Source organism: Strongylocentrotus purpuratus, unplaced genomic scaffold (genome assembly GCF_000002235.5).
Source record: "Strongylocentrotus purpuratus isolate Spur 01 unplaced genomic scaffold, Spur_5.0 spur5_scaffold_1, whole genome shotgun sequence".
In the NCBI taxonomy this organism is placed as follows: domain Eukaryota; kingdom Metazoa; phylum Echinodermata; class Echinoidea; order Camarodonta; family Strongylocentrotidae; genus Strongylocentrotus; species Strongylocentrotus purpuratus.
In genome coordinates, this window is record NW_022145594.1 from 3,434,485 (window position 1) to 3,455,326 (window position 20,842).

The 20,842-nt window shown below is 37.3% G+C and overlaps 1 protein-coding gene across 2 annotated transcripts; it reads left to right on the top strand.

Moving 5' to 3' along the window:
• The first annotated feature begins 1,350 nt into the window (after positions 1–1,350).
• On the top strand, positions 1,351–20,793 carry LOC594598 (zinc finger protein 708). 2 transcript variants are annotated; one of them, XM_030977523.1, is made up of 11 exons: positions 1,351–1,433; positions 7,179–7,362; positions 10,586–10,708; positions 11,261–11,374; positions 11,840–11,887; positions 13,107–13,269; positions 13,885–14,057; positions 14,402–14,553; positions 15,765–15,830; positions 18,239–19,289; positions 20,502–20,793. In XM_030977523.1, the coding sequence occupies exons 2-11, from the start codon at positions 7,200–7,202 to the stop codon at positions 20,516–20,518; spliced, it is 2,070 nt and encodes a 689-aa protein (XP_030833383.1). In that variant the 5' UTR covers positions 1,351–1,433; positions 7,179–7,199; the 3' UTR covers positions 20,519–20,793. The 2 variants fall into 2 exon arrangements, with proteins under 2 accessions (XP_030833383.1, XP_030833384.1); XM_030977524.1 differs by lacking the exon at positions 15,765–15,830 and having other exon boundaries at positions 1,411–1,433.
• Positions 20,794–20,842: the final 49 nt, after the last annotated feature.

Consider the following 20,842-nt stretch of genomic DNA (forward strand, 5'->3'; position numbering starts at 1 on the left):
TAGGGGGACGCCCCCCCCCCCGGCTTATTCACTGGCTGGCTGATTCACCGCTAAATATTTCCTGACGCGAATTGGGCAAAACAAAAAAAGTTATTGTGTCCCTCCCATGCTCAAGCTCGGCCCGCCCTTGATCATGATTTCAAATTCCCTTTTCTCGTCCCGTTCATTCCACCCTCTTCCTCTCTCTTTCATTTTCTTTGAAATCCTCTTCACCCCCTTGCGAAGGAGAGGGGGTATAGCATTTTCTTTAAAATTAACTGAAATAGATAAAGCAGTATTTTTAATTTTTACTGAAGATATGATGTGGGATTAAACGTTGCCCCTTTTTCTTTTTTCTTCTTCTTCGCATTATTCTACTTTTTTTTTAATTCTTCCTCCTACACTTCTCTTTTTGTTGTTTAATTCTTCTTCTTTTCCTTCTTCTTGTTTTCAATTTTTTATTTCCTTCTTTTCTTTTCACAATCATTTCTTTCACCTTTTTGTAGGCCTCAAAAAGACTTGAAATTTGTATAAAAGATAAGGCGTGCTAGAGCCTAAAAATTCCGCAACTCGATCATTGGCATCGTAGGCTATCGAAGATATTGATAATTGTATAAGGGTATTGGTATTGGCTTTGGTATGATTAGTTTTGGTATTGGAATTGGAATTGGAATTGGCGTGGTTGTTATTTGTATTGGTCGTATAGGCTTATTGCTATAGAGTCAGGTGCGTACGCAGGGGGGGGGGGCCGGGGGAGGGGTGAAACCCCCCCCCCCCTTGAGTCTTTTTTATGTGTATGTTTTGTATATGTTTTATTGGAACCCCCACCCCCAACGGAACAAAATGTCAAATTCTCAATTTCGAGACCAAAAAAAAAGTGTCCTCTTACCTCAATACATCAAATATTCTCAGACTATCAATTTTTATTATGATCATTTTTTTTTTTTAATATCAATAGCATTATTATGATCATCATAATCATCGTACAAAATTTACAGGTTTTTAGATATCAACATTACTATTACTGTTATTGTTTGTTATCATTATTATTATCATTATACTAATAATGGTTATTCTTATAATTAGCATAAGTATTATTATCATCATTCATGACTATTATTGTTTTCCACCGGCCATTAAAAAAAAATTAAAGTAGTTCTCAGGCACTCTCTCAGAGTTCAGTTCCTGTAATTATAGGCCCAAACTCCCGGGCCCAAACTTTGGTCTTTCTTCCTCAAATTCTCCATATCTATTTAATGTTCTGTTCGTTATAGCTAGCCAGTGTAAAGTTTCCCTCTTTTTTTCTTGATAACATTTTTATGAGCGAAAATGGAAATCCAAATTTTGATCAAGACTTTGAAAATACCGCGGATCTAGCGCCATCTTATGACGTCAATGCAAATTAGATTGGGGCTGTGTCCGCTGACGCGTACGTACGTGTCCGTATTTTTCAGGTAACTATTTCTCATAATTTTCCTTTTTAGAGAAATAATTCAACAATTTAGTATCACTATCGTAGACTCACATGAAATGCGGTTTGATTGAGTGTATTTTCATGTCGAATTGGCTATTTTCTAAAGGTTAAATCTTGGTGTTATTTAGACGTGCTCGTCGATGTGTTATGCCAGTGTAGGGTCGTACAGCACACACGAATGCTCGGAAGTGCCATATGTTTTGTACAGGGCGTGCGCCATGATTATCGGCATTTTTCTGGCGTGCCCCCGCCCCGCGGGTGAGGCACGGTTGTACACTATATTACATAGCTGCACGTAAAGCCTATGTACCTTATGCATTGAGTGTGCGAGGAATGTGTGTTGTGTATGCGAGAGTTTGCGTAGCTAGCTGTGCTGTGATACATGTATTGAAACTGAACGGACCGTGGGAAACGGTCATTTGTAAACAAGTATGGCTGTATGCAGGAGCAGATGTAAGCCAGCTCTGTTCAGTAGGGCAGGGAGGCATTATCAAAGTTATTGACAAGTGTCAACTATATCTACATGGAATAATATATCCAGAGTAGACTACTAACTAACCCTACCCACTTGAGTTGAAGTTGAAGTTTGAACATGTTTCTTCAGAATAATGCCAGGGCCCAGGCAATGGATCAACCCTTATTTTGGAATTTGGATGTTGGAATTTTCTCACTTTTGACTTGAGAATTTGAGTTGTTGACAAATGAGGTAGATTCTACACCCCATAATAAGTTTGTCTTTTATGATTATTTTGTTAATAATTATTTTGATTTTGTTATTTGGGAGAGGGGGGGGGGGGTACACAAGGATTTTTTAATTATTTTTTGTATAAATCTCCATTTCGAAATAAAAAATATTTTGACAGTGAATTTACCACCACCCAGGTGTGCCGGAAGCAGTTTGGGATTGGGGGGGGGGGGCAAACATTCCAGGGGGCTAATCTTCCAGGGGCAGTGACGTAACGAGCAAAAACGTTGGGAAGTGGGGGGGGGGGGAGAAGAAAAATCTGCATCACCACCACTCTTACACGTTACATGCAAGCCCCGCGGAACGTTTTGTAAAATGGATTATTAACGATCAGGTAGATTGTAAATTGGTGTGGGGTCCAGGGCATGAGCCCCGCTAGGGGGTCAAGGGGCTGAGCCCCCAGACGCTCAGGGGTTTTAGGCATTAAAATTATGGTCAGATAAGCATATTTAGATACCTTATTTGTGACACTGGCAGGCCACTAATAAGAGGGGAGTGCAGGGAGCAGGGCCCCAGGAAGCTCGGGTTTTTTAGTTATTTAATATCAGTCAGATGAGCATACAGGAGACCGCCTTAGGACCCTTGGTGGGGTCCAGGGGGCAGAGCCCCCTGAAGCTCGGGGGTTTTAGGTATGTAATAACGGTCAGATGAGCATACAGGGAACCACCTTAGGGTCCTTGGTTGGGACCGGGGGCAGAGCCCCCGTAAGCTCTGGGATTTTAGGAATTTGATTACGGTCAGATGAGCATCCAGGGCCCCGCCTTAGGGCCATTGGTGGGGTCCAGGGGGCAGAGCCCCCAGAAGCTTGAGGGTTTATGTATTTAATTACGGTCAGATGGGTTATAAAGGGCCCTTGGTGGGTCACTTATTTTTTCTCTGTAACAAACTTTTTTAAAAAGTGAAGGGGGGCTCGAGCCCCTGAGCCCGGCCGTTCTGCAGACCGTGACACAAAGGCTTGTAAATAAGTATATTTTTCGCCCAACTGTAAATTTGGGAATTTCTAATTTTCAAACAAATTTAATGCATAAAAAGGTATGATAACAAAAAATTGAGAAAAAATATCGGAAAATCATGTCATTTCAGCAACATTTGTAAATCACTGGTATCAAATAAAAAACACCCCCCCCCCCCATCAGTACGCCAGCGTTCAGGAGCTCATGAGATTCTCACTCCTATAGGGCAGGTCCAAGCTATTTGCTTTGTGACGTACGGGACATTCAGAGACTTTAAACAAGAAATAACAATGGATGACATTATTTATATGACTATCTTTTGGTATGAGTCTGTGGCTATTATGGGCTAGTTCATTTGTGGAAAGTTTTAGTTCTGACCAATTCATAAATTAATTTTTAATGTAATTAATGTGCTGCGTGACGTACGGGACCAGAGAATTTCTGACTTTTTCAAAAAAAGTTCGTCATAAAAGTTCTCTGAATTTAGTAAGTTATGAGATTTATGGTAATGATATCTTAATTCATTATGGAATCAAGCATTAATCACAACTATTACCATATTTTTCTGACCTTTCGTTATTATGTAATATACCAAAACATAAATGACTGCATGTGACGTACGGGACACGTGACGTACGGGACAACTTTTCCCTATGGGAAAATGCATTGAAATGAAGAATTTTCGTCAAAATTTGTTAAATGTGAACAATTTCAACTTCAATCAGTGACAATTAGAGTGTTTTAGAACCCAATTAGATCCTCTGACCATCACTTAATATCATCTGTGTTAATCTATGAGGTAAATCAATACAAATATTACTTTAACAAAGAAAACAAATTGAATTAATATTCATACACACTATATTACCATTTTTATTCCATTTACCCATCTATCATGTGCAGTCATGCTTCTTTTCTCATTTCTTTTATCCATTCCATTCAACATTGCAAAATGTTTTCTAATAATAATTAATGAAGAAGATGAACTTGAACTTGAAAACTTTACATGTAATTTAAACTTGTTTGAAACACAGGGGCACACTCGGCACATCATATTTTGTCAAAGAACATTTCTTATGCTTTAAGTGTTTGTGAACAAAGATACATGTACATAAAAAAAAAAGGTCTTTTCTTCTTAGCTTGTTTGAATTACTTGATAGTAATATCATAGAATTTTGAAGGAATTCAAAGATAATGCTGGACATATTGTCTTTTTTTTTATTATATCCTGTTATCACAGATTAGAACCATGTATATGTTGCTGTCATATATTCAAGAATTTTGATGTACATTAATGTAGCCTACATGTTTGTGAAAGATGGATACAAAAATATCAATCTTGAATGTATTTCGTATTAATTAAAACATCTTATTAACACCACTAGATATAAGAAATTAAAACCCTAGAGGTTTGTGTGACCTTTTCCACAATTCAAAAGATTAATTTAAAGCAAAATCAACAAAAATGCATGGGTGTAAAAGTGATAAAAATCTTAAGTGGGTAAGAGTGTGAAATACTCAAAAAGGCTATCCTTCCTTAAAAGTTATAATTTAGTTTTTAGGAGATCATAATTCCCGAGCTAGCTCCATAACATGTACAGTGTATGCTGTAATCCTTTACCATCATATATGACACTTAAATAGAATATCAAAAAACCTCACATGGAGAGCTTGATAGCATACATGTGCTATTCTTACCTGCAGCATCTATGAGTTGTAAAAGCCAGCTTCTGGTGCATCCACTACCATATAATTTCATTAGACTCATTCCAGGAACTAGTACACTATTATGATTTACATATTTAGCATCCTGCCAATGTTGAGGACATCAACTGGCAAAATACCATAGTTGATAATACCAACAATTACATAAAACAACAACAAAAGTACAAACAAGTAAATTCCTAGAAGGGACCCAGTTGGAATGTTCATATATCCCTGTATACAACAAGTTTCCTAACACAGTATATATTCTCCTTTTGGTCATTTCCTTTTTCACATCTCGCATTGGTTTTATACAGGGTTGTCCCGTACGTCACACACTTGTCCCGTACGTCACATTTCTTAATTTGATTATGTAATCAACACAGTATTTTTGAAATTTTTGTTAAACCTATTTTTTGTTAGGTATTCATCTAAATTAGAACTTCCTAGAATATCTTTAAAAAAAAAAATTATTTTCATAATTAAAATTAAACAAATTATGATCAAATTGTGACGTACGGGACATCACACTTTGGAACCTACCTCATTTGCATAATTAATTAATTTTGAAAGTTTTTATATTTTTTTCCTATTTTCTAGCATGACGGTCTTTATGTCCTGAGATATTTAATTTTAAACAAATAATTCAAATGAGATACAAAAATAAAAATGTAATGTCCCGTACGTCACGCTAATTAATACAAATCGAAGTCCGTGACCTTGGCACTCTTCGTATTTTGAAAACTTTAATTTTTTTTTATCAGATTCATAAAATTCATAGTTTCAGCTTTAAAATGAGGTATAATTTGTTAAATATATATAAAGATGAAATTTGACCCCCAGAGGGGACAATAGCTTGGACCTGCCCTATAACAAACAACAGACACGCTTTCCCATTCTCTCACAATATGTCCACGATATGCGCGTATCGCTATTATAAAAACCTCCAATGCTAAATATAGGTAGCATGCGCAATGTTTAGGAAATTTAATTCCAGTTAACTTTCCTTTTCTTTGAATGGAAATTTATATGTCATTTAATTCAGGTTGTTATTATTATTATGTTCTTTTGGGTTAAAATACAAACCATCTTTACTCCTTTACACTGCTTTTTTTTTTTTGAGGGGGGTGTTTTTTTGGGGGGAGGGGGCAAACATGCGTTTCCCCCCCCCCACTTCCGGCGCCTATGCCACCATCATCAGTAGGTACGCCGGTCCGAGAATGAGGATCGTCCGCATAAATGAGGAAAACGCGGACAAAATGCGTCCTAAAAATTAAGGATTGTCCGCATTTTCACAAACATTTTTTTTCTTTGCCTTTGGCACTCTGCAGGTTTCGGGTTCCAATTTATTTTTTTTCCCGATTTTTCCCTATTTTTTCCCAATTTTTCTTACTCAAAAGGGGAGGAATGTTGTTAGATGCCATTTTCCCCCCCGAATTGTCAGATGCCATTTTTTCCCCCGAATTGTCTTCTTTTTTTTTTTTTTACTCAAGGTGGGCGTGGTTTTTAGTGCTCACTGTCACTCCTGCCAAATACTCTTTTTTTTCCCAGCCAAATTTGGCTTGTTTTACCATGTGCCACGATTTGAGAGTTTATGTATTGCCTGCTTTGAATGGCTGCATGATCAAGCAGCGAATTTGTATTCGTTTTTTGGTTCAGATTTACCACGTATTGCCAGTTACACCTATCGAGCCCTGTCCAAACATCTGTAATTAACCCTTTTTTCTTTTTTTTCTTTTTTAATGCCAAAAGTTTTCAAGTTTTGGGCTATCAAATGCTTAAAAAAACATGTATAGCTGGGATTATTTTGTCATTTGAAATTTGATAATATTAGTCTAAGAATAGAGGAAAACATGCGAGCCGACATCTCGGATTTTAGTGACAATGGACAAAAAATGTGCAAACATAATAATCCAAGACTGCGGCTCGCATGTTTTGCCTCTTCAGAGAGTGGACATGTCACCAGACTGCGGATCACAAGGTCTGCGGTTTGAGTCCTGCCACGGTACTAATGTCCTTTGGCAAGTAATTAATCTACGTTTGCCACACTCGACCCAGGTGAGGTACATGTAAATGGGTACCTGGTAGGATTATTCCTTGAAATGCACTGTGCGCTAAAGCTAGGGTAATGTTTCTAATGGAAGTTGAGGATTCACAGATTTTCATCTGACAGGGAACGTGACGCTACCCCTTTCTTTCAGTGTGGAGCACTGGACGGGACTTATGTAATGACCCGATAAGAAGAAGACTTATAATGTGATATCGCTATATAAGAAGGGAATATTATTATTATTATCGTCTTTGTGAATCACTTTTAATCCAGGACATTTGTTGTACACCGGACATGGAAACAGATGTCAATCAGAACCAACCAAGCTCATCTACTATGGCAGACATTGTAAACGTATCGACTGGAGAATCGGTTGACAAGCAGTTACAGAGCAGCGATATTCCTGCTGGAACTACCATCACTGTGGTAGATGCGTCACAGACGTCCGATCTTGGAGGTATGGCATTCATGAAACTAGGCCTTAAAAAAAGATGTTGTATTGCCCTTTGCAACCGATCAAAAAATTGTGAAATCTATGGTGGGATTTTTTTAAAAGGTTTTTTTTTTACCATTTTTTGGAGAGAAAACAAAATATTTAAGCATTCAAAACTGAGAAACATCAGCCCAAAGAGGGAGGAAAAAAAAGGTCTGATCGACCGACCGACCCATGTTTTGGCGTCTTAAGGGCAATACAACATTTTTTTTTTAGTCTGTAGTCCTTGCAAGAGTTCTGTCCCCCAAAAGGTACCCATTACCCCGCCTAGGTTGAGTATTGTGAATGTTGATTAATGTCTTGCCAAAGGACAATGAGTATTACAAAACAATTTTTTGTTTGGGATCCTCCTTATAATGGCCACAATGCACCGAGAATCAAAATCAATAATCCATTGCAAATTTGTAGGTAAATCTGTTTTTGGTTTGGTTTGGTTTAATTCATGACACATGTGAGCAATTTTTTTTCTTCTTCAGACACTAATCTTTTGAAAGTTTGTTCCATGATATTGTGTTGGATGTATTCTTTGTTTTTATTTTTATTTTTTTGTATCTTCATATATTTCTTTGCTGTTATAATAGAGTTAGGATTAGGATAGATGATGAATATGGTGCAGAATATGTCATCCCCAAAACTAATGAAGAAAACAAAAATCCCACAGAATTGGTAGGTGGACCCCCCCCCCCTCTTTCGTGCAAGTATCAAGGATTAAAAGGAAAATGGAGTACATCATAGAGGTGATAATCACATATCAATGTTCAAAGTTAATAGGATCAATCTATTTTTACGAGGCAGGAAATTGGTAATGAGAGAAACAGTGAGAGAGAGTGAGAGAGAGAGAAACAGTGAGAGAGAGAGAGAGAGAGAGAGAAAACCACAAACTTTGCCAAGTGAATAAATTATGACATTGACAAAGACAGGAAGTTCGTGTTTTATAGACAACGAGACAACAAGAACTTTAGGCCGACATATAGTGCTTCGGTACAATTGAAACTAATACTAAAATTTAAACATGTTCCTGTTGAATTTCATACATGAAATCTCTCAAGTATTCCAGGAAAAGGAAATGTCTATTTTGATGGTAAAGCAGCACTTCCTCATTTATACTCTAAATCATGTACAGTTAGCAACTGAATTATTCATACTCCTTGTAAATTTCATGTTTTTTTTTGTAAACTAACAAACAAAAGGTGGATTGGTGAATTATGGCCTTTGTTGAAACTTTTAGATGTAATATTTACTATGTTACATAAATCAATACAAGTCAATTTTTCACATGCTTAAAACATTATAAAACTTGGTAAGGGTGCAACTGCATGTGTGAATTTATAATTTAGTTGTTAATTGTACTTTTTTTTTTATCTGGAGCTTGTTTTATATATATCTATTTTTCTAAAATAGAGATTTATCTTTCATATTTGAATATCTTACAGAGCTTTCCAGAGTGAAATAGCTTGCAGCTTTCATGTAATCCTTCATTTACAGTCAGTCTGATTATATAAAAAAAATTATCAATGGCTTCTTTGTTTGTCATGTACATGTACATGTAAAACTACTGTTGGATCTATTCCAAGTTTGGTAATGTATCCTCCCAGATAAAACGTCTTTGCCAAGGATAGAAATATGTTGTTTATGCTCAATATTATTATTATTTTTTATTTATTTATTTATTTATTTATTTATTTATTTATTTATTTATTTATTTATTTATTTATTTTATTTATTTATATTATTATTATTATTATTTTATTTTTATTTTTTTTTGGGGGGGGGGATTTTTTAAAATAAGGGTTAGGCTTATCAAAAACCTGTTTAATGCGTAGTATGCATACAATAAAAACCACCAGACTGTTCAAACAAATTTTGAAGTTAATTTCTGAAGAAGAAAAAAAGACAATTTTTTTTTCTTTAAAAGGCAAGGTCCACTCCAAAAAAAACTTACTCTCAATAAAAGCAGAAAAATCAGACAACCAATCAAAAGAAGTTTGAGTAACATCCGATTACTAATAAGGAAGTTATACATTTTTGAAAAAGTATAGAACAATGGAAATCACTACACAATTTGCCAATTTGCTTATCAGCTTGTGACGTCATTGCCTCACTATTTATCAATTGCTTTATATATCTTGTTCCTATCAACTTCCCTTTTTATCCCCAAAACTTGATTTCCCCATGCCTTTGCCCAGGTTATATATGATTTGTATCATAATGCGTGCATGACATTTTACAAAATCTTTTATAAACTTTAAAGAATCAATACTTTTTTCTGGATATTGCATATCAATAAGTAATGATTTTCATATAAATAGTTTATGAAAATTCACGATTTAACTGATTTAACTGATTTTTTTTTTCTATATTAATTAGTGTATCCACACAAAAACATATTACTATCAATATAACTTAAATGTAGATGCAGACCTGCCAACCAGTACGATTTAGAAGCAAATACGACAGTACGATTTTCCTCAATGAAATACGATTTTCAAAAAAAAAAAAAAAACGATTTTTTTTTTTTTTTTTTTTTTTTTTTTTTCTTTTTTTTTCTTCCTTTTTCTTCCTTTTTTTTCCTTTTTTTTTTTTTTTGTGTGTGTGTGCCATTTTCAATGGCAAAATGCCCATTCTGTCCTCTAAAGCATCTCATATCGGGAAATTTGGGGATGTTCATTGGTTCATCGAACACACCAGTCATGACGAAATCATGTATATTCTACCAACGATCCATAACAAAATTCCTCCTGTATGTAGGAACTGTAAGAGGCATTGATCCGCGTAACAGTCCGTGTTTATTTTTAAGAATACAACTTTTGTCAGTAAAATACAACTTTTGGGATTAAAGAATACAGTTTTTGAACTGGTTGGCAGGTCTGTAGATGCTGGTATGAGGAAATAACCTTAATTAATAGGGAGAAAATGGGAAATTGATATTATCAATGTAAAGAAAACAGTTGGTGGATAGTGAGGCAATGGTGTTACAGACTCATGAGTGAGTTGCCAATTTGTCTAGTGATTTGCAAAGTTTTTCATGCCATTAAAAATCAATAACTTTTTTTATTAGTAATCCGACTTTGGTCAAACTTTTTTTGATTGGTTTGTCTAATTTTTTGCTTCTATTAAACGTAAGTTATTTTTGGAGTGTACTTGCCCTTTAAGTGTTGTTATCCTTTGCTTGTTTCTATCTTGGCAGGTCTGTTGCAGGCATCCGAGATGATGGAGATCATTACACAGGAGGTGACTACGCTAGCCCAAGCTAACGGAGCGGTAGGAGAAGCTATTACCACTGTAGCACCTATCATGTCACAGAATGGGGGTAAGATCTCGCCCTTCTTGCTAGGGCTTAATTCAAATCATCGGGGGATCATATCATTTTCTTCTATCCTCTTCTCTCATCTCCTTTCTTCTTATCTCCTTTCTTCTTATCTCCTTTCTCTCCTCTCATCTCCTTTCTTCTTATCTTCTCTTCCTTCCTCTTCTATTCTCTTCTCTTTTTTGGTTATCTTCCCTTATCTCATCTCCTTTCCTCTCTTTTATTCTTTTCTTCTTTCTTCTTGTGGATTAATATTTGAAAGAAAAAAAAAGCTTCTGAGTTAATTGATATATTTGTTTAATAACATTGTTCCTCTAGTTGTCCTGCAAGCTTCCGAGCTGATGAAGCAGATCATGGAACAAGTGAATATCAAGCAAGAAGACTTTCCTTTTCTTTTCTATTCTATTCTTTTCATCTCCTTTCTTCTCTTCTCTTCTCTCCTCTCCCTTCTCTCTTCCCTCTTCTTTTCACTTTTTCCTGAAGAATATATTGTTCCTTTAGGTGTCCTCCAAGCCTCTGTGTCAATTAATATTTGTTATTCCATTATTCTTTCAGTTGTCCTGCAAGCTTCCGAGCTGATGAAGCAGATCATGGAACAAGTGAATATCAAGCAAGAAGACGGGGAGGATGCTCCACAGACGGTCTACGCTGAAATCAGACCACCAGATCGTGAGTACTATTACTACTACACTGTACTACTACTACTACTACTTAGTACTACAATTTTATTGATAAAAAGTAATAATAGTAATAGTGACAATGATAACGATAAATAGTATTCATCATGATGAAGATAATAATAATAACATCAGCAATAACAACAACAGTTATATACTTGTAGTTGATAATTATTTTTCAACATTTGTCAAGGTGGTATTTTTAAAGATTATCTCTTTTCGAGCTTTACTCTGACGACCAAGAAAGACCAAGAAATACCAAGAAATACCAAGAAATCTTTAAAATATCAATTGAGTTATTTGTGTTATTGTTGTCTTCAATGTGATATATATCTGTAAAGCGCCTTGAGAGGGCCCGGCAGTCCCGAAATGGGCTGTAAAAGAACAAACTATTATTATTATGTATTGTAGATAGAGTCCTTTGATTGATCAAACTTATTTTTCTTACCAAACGTAGAAATGATGATTGAAGATCCTACCTCTGGACAAGACAAGCAAGGAGGAGGTAGGTATAAGAGAGAAGGAATGGAATCATCCAACATGTGGATAGACCAGGGGGGTATTTCACAGAGACTAACATCGACTTTAAGTTGGACTTAACTATGGCAGGCCGTTCATGCCACTAGTGTCTCTCACCATTGGTCTCTCAATTATGATCTTTAGATTATATTTTTTCTTCAATATTGAATTATCAAAAAAATGTAAATTCTGTAGATTTGTGACCACGATTTGTAAGTCCCTTGAGAGACCGATGTCAGTAGATGGTGAGAGCAAACAGTGGCATGAACGGCCTGCCATAGTTAAGTCCAACTTAAAATTGATCTTGGTCTTTGTGAAACACTCACCAGTTTCGTAATGTAACAGAATTTATTTGTCTTTGTGCTGTGCCTCTATACTGATTATTTCATTCACCTGTTACAATTAAATGTATCTCAATAGTCAGCATGCAAATTGCGTATATATTAGTTGTTGCTAGGTAGGACAAACATTATGGACCAAAATTCACAAAGCAGGTTTGTCGACAAACCTAGGTTTATGTACGTCAAATGAAGCATTTTGACATGTTTTTTACAAACTGACCCCCCCCCCCCCCCCCCCCCCCCAGTAAAAACCTGGTCTGAAGTAGCCCAGTTAAAATAGGGTTAAACCACTTCACAAAGATGTGTGCAATAGGTTTGGTTACATTACGAAAATGGCCTATTCACGTGAGGAGGTTCTATCAGTACAATGGTTTCCAAGCAGAACATATGAATGGAATTTGATCTCCAAAGGTTCTTGAATGTTTGAATACAGGAGTAATCTATCTATCTCCCATATCTTGGAAGCTGATGGGGTGACAACTAAGTGGACCATTAGACACGGGTTCTCCATAACTTTCTGTCTTTCAGATAAAAAAAATACATTGAGGCTCGGGCAAATTAGCCCCTGAAATGCCCAAAAGAGCCCCCGAAAGTCTTAAAAGAGCCCTCAAAAATTTGCATAGAGTTCAATGCAAAATAAATTAAAGAGTGTACTTTCCATGTAAGCAAGCTTGAAAAGTAGCCCCCCCAATTGTTTTACTATTTTTTTCCCTGCTGTCTTCAACTGTTCTAGTTATCTGCTCAAATGAAAATAATAAGCGGTGTGTTATTCATATTGTTGTATTGTATTCATTTTAGGATGATTGGGTATTTATTTAGTTTCTGAGACGATAATGCATTTATCATGTATTTGATTTATTCTAGGATTGGTGAACACGTATGCCATGTATGACGAGGAGGAGGAGAGCGATTCTCATGAGATGGTTCATCAGCAGTCTGATAACATGGGTGGTTCCACCAAGGTACTGCATGTACAGGCTACACAAGAACCAGTAGAAGGAGATCCAAATAGTGTGGAGGCTTCAAGGTAGACATATATACATTTCTATCTCTCTCTATGTCTCTCTCTCTCTCTCTCTATCTCTCTTTGCAGGGCTTAAATTAATCCAAGGCCATGGCCGTGGATGCACCTTTGATTGGCCTCAATGCCCCTCTCATTGACCTTGGAGATTGTGTGTGCCCTTTCCAATTCTTCCTATTTGTGCTGTAATATAGGAATGTGTCCTACAGAAAAGTGGCCTTGCCCTAAAAATGTCTTTGTCAATACCTCTTCATGTCTATCTCTCTCTCTCTATCTCTCTTTCTGTCTATCTCTCTATCGCTCTGTATCTCTCTCACTCTCTCTCTGTCTATAGCTCTCTCTCCACCTCTCTCTCCACCTCTCTCTCTCTATCTCCATCTGCTGTTCACAACTAAATTATTCATGACCCTTTAAAATTTGATGTTTTTTTTCTTCTCGTAACTGAACATGAAAGGTGAACTGGTTTCCTACATGTTTCCTCTCTCTTTCTGTCTGTATCAAAAGAAAAAGAAAAAAAGTAGAATACATCACAATACATTAATATTCTAAATATATAGTAAGAACAAAGTAGAATGTGATGAAATTTTACCTTAACTAATAACATAATTTACCTTCTATTAGGACGTTGACGGTTGTGATCACCAACTTTCCTGACCATCTCAAGACCCAGATCCTCTCCTACAGCTGTATGTCATGCGGGAGTGCATTCAACGAGGTCGTTGACCTCATGTCTCATGTCTGTACTGGTACTGCTCCTCTCATTGCCAATGCCAGCAGTGTGGTAATCAATACAGGTGCGTTTGTTGGTTTAGTTTTATTGTTTATTTCACATTCCATTGTTGTGTTTGTTATTGTGGTTATTATGTAAGGTCACCTTGCATCCTTTCCTATTCCTTCCCCCTCCCCCATCTCTTGTCACCACCTAATCCATCAAATCTCCACTCCCAATTTTTGTTTCCCTTGAAAATGGCTTCTACTTGAAACTTGTACAAAAGAAACCTCTACATAAAAACCACCTGCCTATTAAAAACACTTACCTTGTCTCCACTGGATAGTCTTTATAGACAATTTTCACTGTAATCCTACTTACAAAGTGCCTTTTACAATGTTTTTTATGATTTTTCTTTCTTGTTCACAGGCATGGGAACCAATACGGACATTGACCCCAACAAGACAGTCATCAGCACTGCTGATCTCTACTATAGATGCGACGAATGTCCCAAGAAATTTGTGAAGAAGCATGAACTCGTCAGACATAAAAACGCCCATAAAAAGGGAGAGAGTGCGAGGGTAGGTAGAATTACGGTCTCAAATCTAAGTCCAGGGCCTCATTTCACAAACTTACCAATGGTGATACCTTTGCCATTAATGGTGACTTCCATGGAAACCTTGATTTGATTGGCTGTTGAATGATGTTGCCGTGGTAGTTAATATCGATGGCAAAGTTTACCAGCAGTGGAAACTTGTTTGCAACAGGGCCCAGGGCCCGTATTAAATTCTAAACTTCAGTTTGAAAGATGAGTATTTTACTTGGTCTTCAGCTGAGATAAAATACTTAGCCAATTTTGGTATTCAATTCCAACTTTTGGCTCAGTATTTAACCCTAAATTTAAGACAGCTATCTACCAAACTTGCTGTAAAACTGTCCAGATACATGATTAATATTATATCCAAATTCAAAGTCCATTGCTTTTATAACAGAAAAGTTATAGTGCTCTAAAGTCGACACTTTGATAGAAACCAAAATGAGATCTTGATCCAGGTGATAGTCATGACTTTGCAGTCTGAATCATGAAGACAATGGATGGTGGGGTTCAGAATTTGCACCCCCCCCCCCTTCCCCCCACCGATAATCAGGAAATCACAGAATAATTTAAGACTTAGACAATCTAGGCATTAATGATTAAAGGGACTTGGTAACATTGTTCAGATGAGAGATAGTGGTGCTAAGGTAGTGACTTCAATGGTAGATGTACAATTTAAGATAATTTGAAAATTTGAGTGAAAATGGACCATTATTCATGGTACAAATTGAGAAAAATGATCTGATCGATTCCTTAATTCTCCCAACTATATTATTGCAATTTAATTACATTTTAGGTGAATGGAAATCTCATAAAGCAATAAAATGGCTCTACATTCCATTCCAGACATTTAAGTGTTGACAGATTTTTTTATAGCCTGTTTTATGTTTTTTTTCATGGAAAAACGGTTGGGAAAATTAAAAAATGGTTGGGAGAATTTACTGTTAATCACTGTTAGAGGGTGTCGTACATCGACACCTTCAAAGAAAACCATAGATATCTTCGTGGTTTGAGAATTTGTTCAGGATTTGTTGCATGTCAGAGGGTTAGTACAGTAGAAGGAATATAGTAAGTAACATTCTATACCAAAATTAAGCAATTTTTTCATCAACCTTCAACAATGTTACCAAGTCACTTTAACACTGATTTTTCAAAATTCTATTGTACCATCTTTGGCATCATCTTCTATTGATATAGGGGAGGGAGGAGGACTGGGATGTCACACGGAGCGAAGTGGGTCCAGGTTATGAATCCCATTACCAAGTATGTACATTCAACTGTTTCACGTTATAAATCCTGTCTATTATTTCAATCTAAGTCTTTCATTATTCGGTTGTGTCCTTATTATCGGTGGGGGAGGGGTCACAGAAGAGGAGGCAGATGCAAATTCTGAACCCCACCATCCATTGTCTTCATGATTCAGACTGAAAATCATGACTATCACCTGGATCCAGATCTCATTTTATGTTTCACTTGACAAATAGCCTGCATTATTTCTGAACAGACATAATGTCCTACACAACATACTGCCCCCATTTAAAAATTACTCTTGATTTTAATGAAGGGGCATTGCAATGGAGGGAGCGGGTAGGTTGAAAGTTCTAAACCGCACCATGCACTAAGAACAAGTTTTAGACAGCAAATTGATGTCTGTCACTTGAAATACGACTTATTATATATTATTTGACTTATATCCTAATTTGATTTCTGAGAACACATTATATATCGGTAGCTAGGCTTATTATTACCATAGCAACAGGAACTAACATATAAAACGTTAAAATATGATAATAATAATAATAATAATATTCATTTGTAAAGCGCAATAACTATGTGGATATATTCTATTGCGCTGCAAGAGCTCGTAAATGCTGTGCTATATTCAGTTTTAATTTAAAATTATTTAGTGATGGGGCTTTCCTTATTTCTAGTGGTAATTTATTCCATAATCTAGGGGCAGCACAGAGAAATGACCAGTCCCCTAGGGTTACTTTGGTTTTATATGGGGGTATTTGCAACATAAATGTGTCTTGTGTACTACAAAGGTTACGACCATGAGTTTGAAATTTGATATGCAACAATTCAGTAACGTAACTAGGAGTTTGACCATTTAGAGCTTTGAAGACTATCAAGTTTGCATCATCTGACATCATAATTCCTATCAAATTAGTCATCTGCTCGGTGATAGCATCTCCTCACGATATATATATTTTTTGACAGCCCCTAACAACAAAATTTGTCATTTTGGCTTCTAACAGAGTGTCAACTTTTGGAGCTTTTTATAACTTTTTATGCCTCCGCCACCGAAGGTGGTGCCGGAGGCATCATGTTTTCGGGTTGTCCGTCCGTCCGTCCGTACGTCCGTCCCGTTTGACCGTTATCACAATATCTCAAGAACCATTTAAGATTTAAACTCGGGAATAGTATTTATCACCATAGGAAGACGATCTGATTAGATTTTGGAGTACGTAGGTCAAAGGTCACAGGTCACAGAGGTCAACTTATGAAATTCCTTGTATTGAGTTTGTTAGCGCGATATCTCAAGTACCATTTGAGATTTAAACTTCAAACTTAAGGATAGTATGTATCACCATAGGAAGACGATCTGATTAGATTTTGGAGCACGTATGTCAAAAGGTCAAGGGTCACAGAGGTCAACTTATGAAATTCCATACATTGAGATTGTTATCATGATATCTCAAGAACCACTGGAGATTTAAACTTCAAACTTAGTGATAGTGTGTATCACTATAGGAAAACAATCTGATTACATTTTGGAGCACGTAGGTCAAAGGTCAACTTATGAAATTCCATACATTGAGATTGTTATCATGATATCTCAAGAACCACTGGAGATGTAAAAACTTCAAACTTAAGGATAGTATGTATCACCATAGGAAGACGATCTGAATAGATTTTGGAGCACGTAGGTCAAAGGTCAAGGGTCACAGAGGTCAACTTATGAAATTCCATACATTGAGATTGTTATCATAATATCTCAAGAACCACTGGAGATTTAAACTTCAAACTTAATGATAGTGTGTATCACCATAGGAAGACAATCTGATTAGATTTTGGAGCACGTAGGTCAAAGGTCAAGGGTCACAGAGGTCAACTTATGAAATTCCATACATTGAGATCGTTATCGCGATATCTCAAGAACCACTGGAGAATTTTCACTTCAAACTTAATGATAGTATGTATCACCATATCATAATATCTCAAGAACCACTGGAGATTTAAACTTCAAACTTAATGATAGTGTGTATCACCATAGGAAGACAATCTGATTAGATTTTGGAGCACGTAGGTCAAAGGTCAAGGGTCACAGAGGTCAACTTATGAAATTCCATACATTGAGATTGTTATCATGATATCTCAAGAACCACTGGAGATTTAAACTCCAAACTTGTTTAAATTGCTCTATGGCGGAGGCATCATTTTCGACTGCGCGCAGTCAAAATTCCATCTAGTTTTGTTATAAAAGCATTGGACTTGGAATTTGGATATATAATATCATGTTTCTGGACAGTTTTTCAGCAAGTTATAAGTCAGCATAATCTATTAAATATTGAGGAATAAGTATTTTGGCGCAATTCATATTCTATGGTTTTAACTCAAATTTATGTGAGATTTGACATCTATATTTTTCTTCTTTTGTTTTTGTTTAGTTGAAGCACGAATTAGTAAACAGGGTGGAGCTGATGACACCGACAGAAGAAGAAGATGACTTAGTCGATCAGAACATCATTACCACCGAGAACGGCCAATATCAGTGTGCCGTCTGCCTCAAGTGCTGCAAGCGCAAGTTTGACCTCAAACGCCACCTGTTGACTCACAGTAACATCAGGGAGCGGCCGCACAACTGTCCGCACTGCGACAAGCGATTCCTGACGGCCAGTCACCTTAGGCAGCATCTGAGAGCCCACGCCGGCATCAAACCTTTCGAATGTGAAGAATGCGGGAAAACGTTTGCACGCTCCAGCGAGGTCACGCGGCACAAGGTCGTGCACCAGAGAGGAGGAGTCGCCGGGAACTCTATAGAGAACTCAGTAGAAGAGGACCAGGATGCCATACCAGTGTCCGTGGTCTCTGCGATGGGGTCTCTCAGCTATGAATGCACAGACTGTGCGGAGACATTCCTCAATAAGAAAGACTTACAGCTTCACCTGTTTGAGAAGCACACCTTCCAGTGCAAGCAGTGTGCCACCGTGTTCCCGACCCTCGGAAGCCTGGAGCGCCACATGGCGGAACACCGGGAGGAGGTGTACACCTGCATTGAATGCTCCATGGTGTTTGTTCACAAGAAACAGCTCAAGCAACACAACAAGCAGAAGCATCGGGAAAAGCGACACGGAGAGAGCAGCAGCCGGCACGGGCACAAGCATCGCTGTGACGGGTGCGGGAAGGAGTTCCGCAAGAGCAGCAATCTCAAGAGGCACATGGTGACGCACACGGACCGGGAGAGGCGCCACCAGTGTGAGCTCTGCGAGAAGAGGTTCCTGACCAGTAGTCACCTGAAGGCTCATCACATGCAGAAGCACTCCGAGGAGAGACCCAACCAGTGCGCCTTCTGCGAGAAGAAGTTCGCTCGGAAGCACGACCTGAAGCGGCACATGGCTGTCCACGATGCTGACAGAGAGAGACCATACGAGTGTGAGCATTGTCAAAAGAGATACATCACGGCCAGCCATCTCAGAGATCATCAGGTTGTACACACAGGTATGAGACCCTATAACTGCGACATTTGCGGGCAGTCTTACACCCTACAGAGGGCTCTGTTGCGCCATTTAAAAGATAACCACCAGATTGACTCGTAGAAATCGTCACTGGCCTGTGATCTAGCCCAAGCTATTCATTCATCATGTGTCCCCATACCATACCAAGTAGAATGGAATAAGAGAACTGATCTTAAGAAAATGTTTGATTTTCCTTGATATTTGTTCCGATCTGAGCTGTTTCATGGGTATTGACTTTCATAGACTGCTCTGTTCTTAATCTTTCTTATAATCAGTAATGCATGCCACAAAATATATGGACTTGCCCAGTTATGCATCTCATTTAATGTGAGTTGTAGCATTCCAAATAGTCACTTGATGAGGCCCCCTCCCCTTCTATGTACATACTTCTAATTCCACTTCATGCACTGTACATAGCTTTATCTTAAAATGATTGTATGACTCAACAAACATATGAAAAAAGGCGTTGAGGTGTTTCAACTCAAAAGATTTTGCTTGCAGAATGTTGTATTTCCTAGTACAATGCATCAAGTTGGTGTTGATTTTAATCAGTAGTTTAGTAGGTATATATCTGTAATCTAGATTTACATGTATATTTTGATCTGTAAAGAGCCCAGGGTTCCCAAAGTCATTGAAAAGCCTGGAAAGTCATGGAAGTTGTGAGGTGGGGGCGGGGGCCGTCATAAACATGAAATATTATATATCGCTACATGGTATTTATACGCCGTTTGTACATACATATTTATTATATTAAGACATATTTATCTGGTCATGGAAAAAGACAAAAACAGAAGTCTTGGGAATTCCTGGAATTAGATTCTCCAATCTCTGTAGGAATCCTAATTTCCCCACACTCTATTTAGTGTGTTTATAGTGGGTCTTGATTGATGAGGATTTAAGAGCCTGTATGCACGAGAAACTTGCAAACATTTTAGAATTTGATGTTCTAAACTTATATTGTGGGCTACTCAATTTCATTGACACCTGCTAACTTTAAGTCCCACATTAGGAACATGTGTGTATGCGAGCAAGACATCAGTCTTCATCTAAAGTTGTTTGTTTTTGTGGTCACCTTGTGATGTTGTTGTGCTGTTGGACACATCGTCACACAAATACCAAGCATACATATAAACCCAATGGAATTTTTCACTTGTTTGTTTGTTTGTTTGTGCATGTGGTTGCCAACTCTCTCCAGGTATAAAGGTGCTTTAAAACGGGCGCTGATTCTGCTGTGCCATCATCCACCATCTCACATTGCATGATGCCCTCCACAGCGCCCTCTGGAGTCTGGAAGATGCCATGCCGCAGGCCGGAGGACTCGCTTTGCTGCTTGGTTGATACACCAGTCGGTTGCAGCAGTCTTAAAGAGAAGTTCAGGGGGGTGTCTCACAAAGATCCTAAGTTGAACTTATCTCTAAGTTGGACTTAACAATTATGGAAAGCCGTTAGTATCTTTGAAAATACTTTGTAAAAAATTGTTTTTAAAAGGCATAAAATGTTGATTTAAATCATTCATATTTTCTAGAATCAAGGAGA

Coding starts and splice junctions, on each gene's coding strand:
- LOC594598 (XM_030977523.1), top strand. CDS start 7,200: ATGGAAACAGATGTCAATCAGAACCAACCAAGCTCATCTACTATGGCA. Junction 10,709..11,260: donor TATCATGTCACAGAATGGGG/GTAAGATCTCGC, acceptor TTATTCTTTCAG/TTGTCCTGCAAGCTTCCGAG. Junction 11,888..13,106: donor ACAAGACAAGCAAGGAGGAG/GTAGGTATAAGA, acceptor GATTTATTCTAG/GATTGGTGAACACGTATGCC.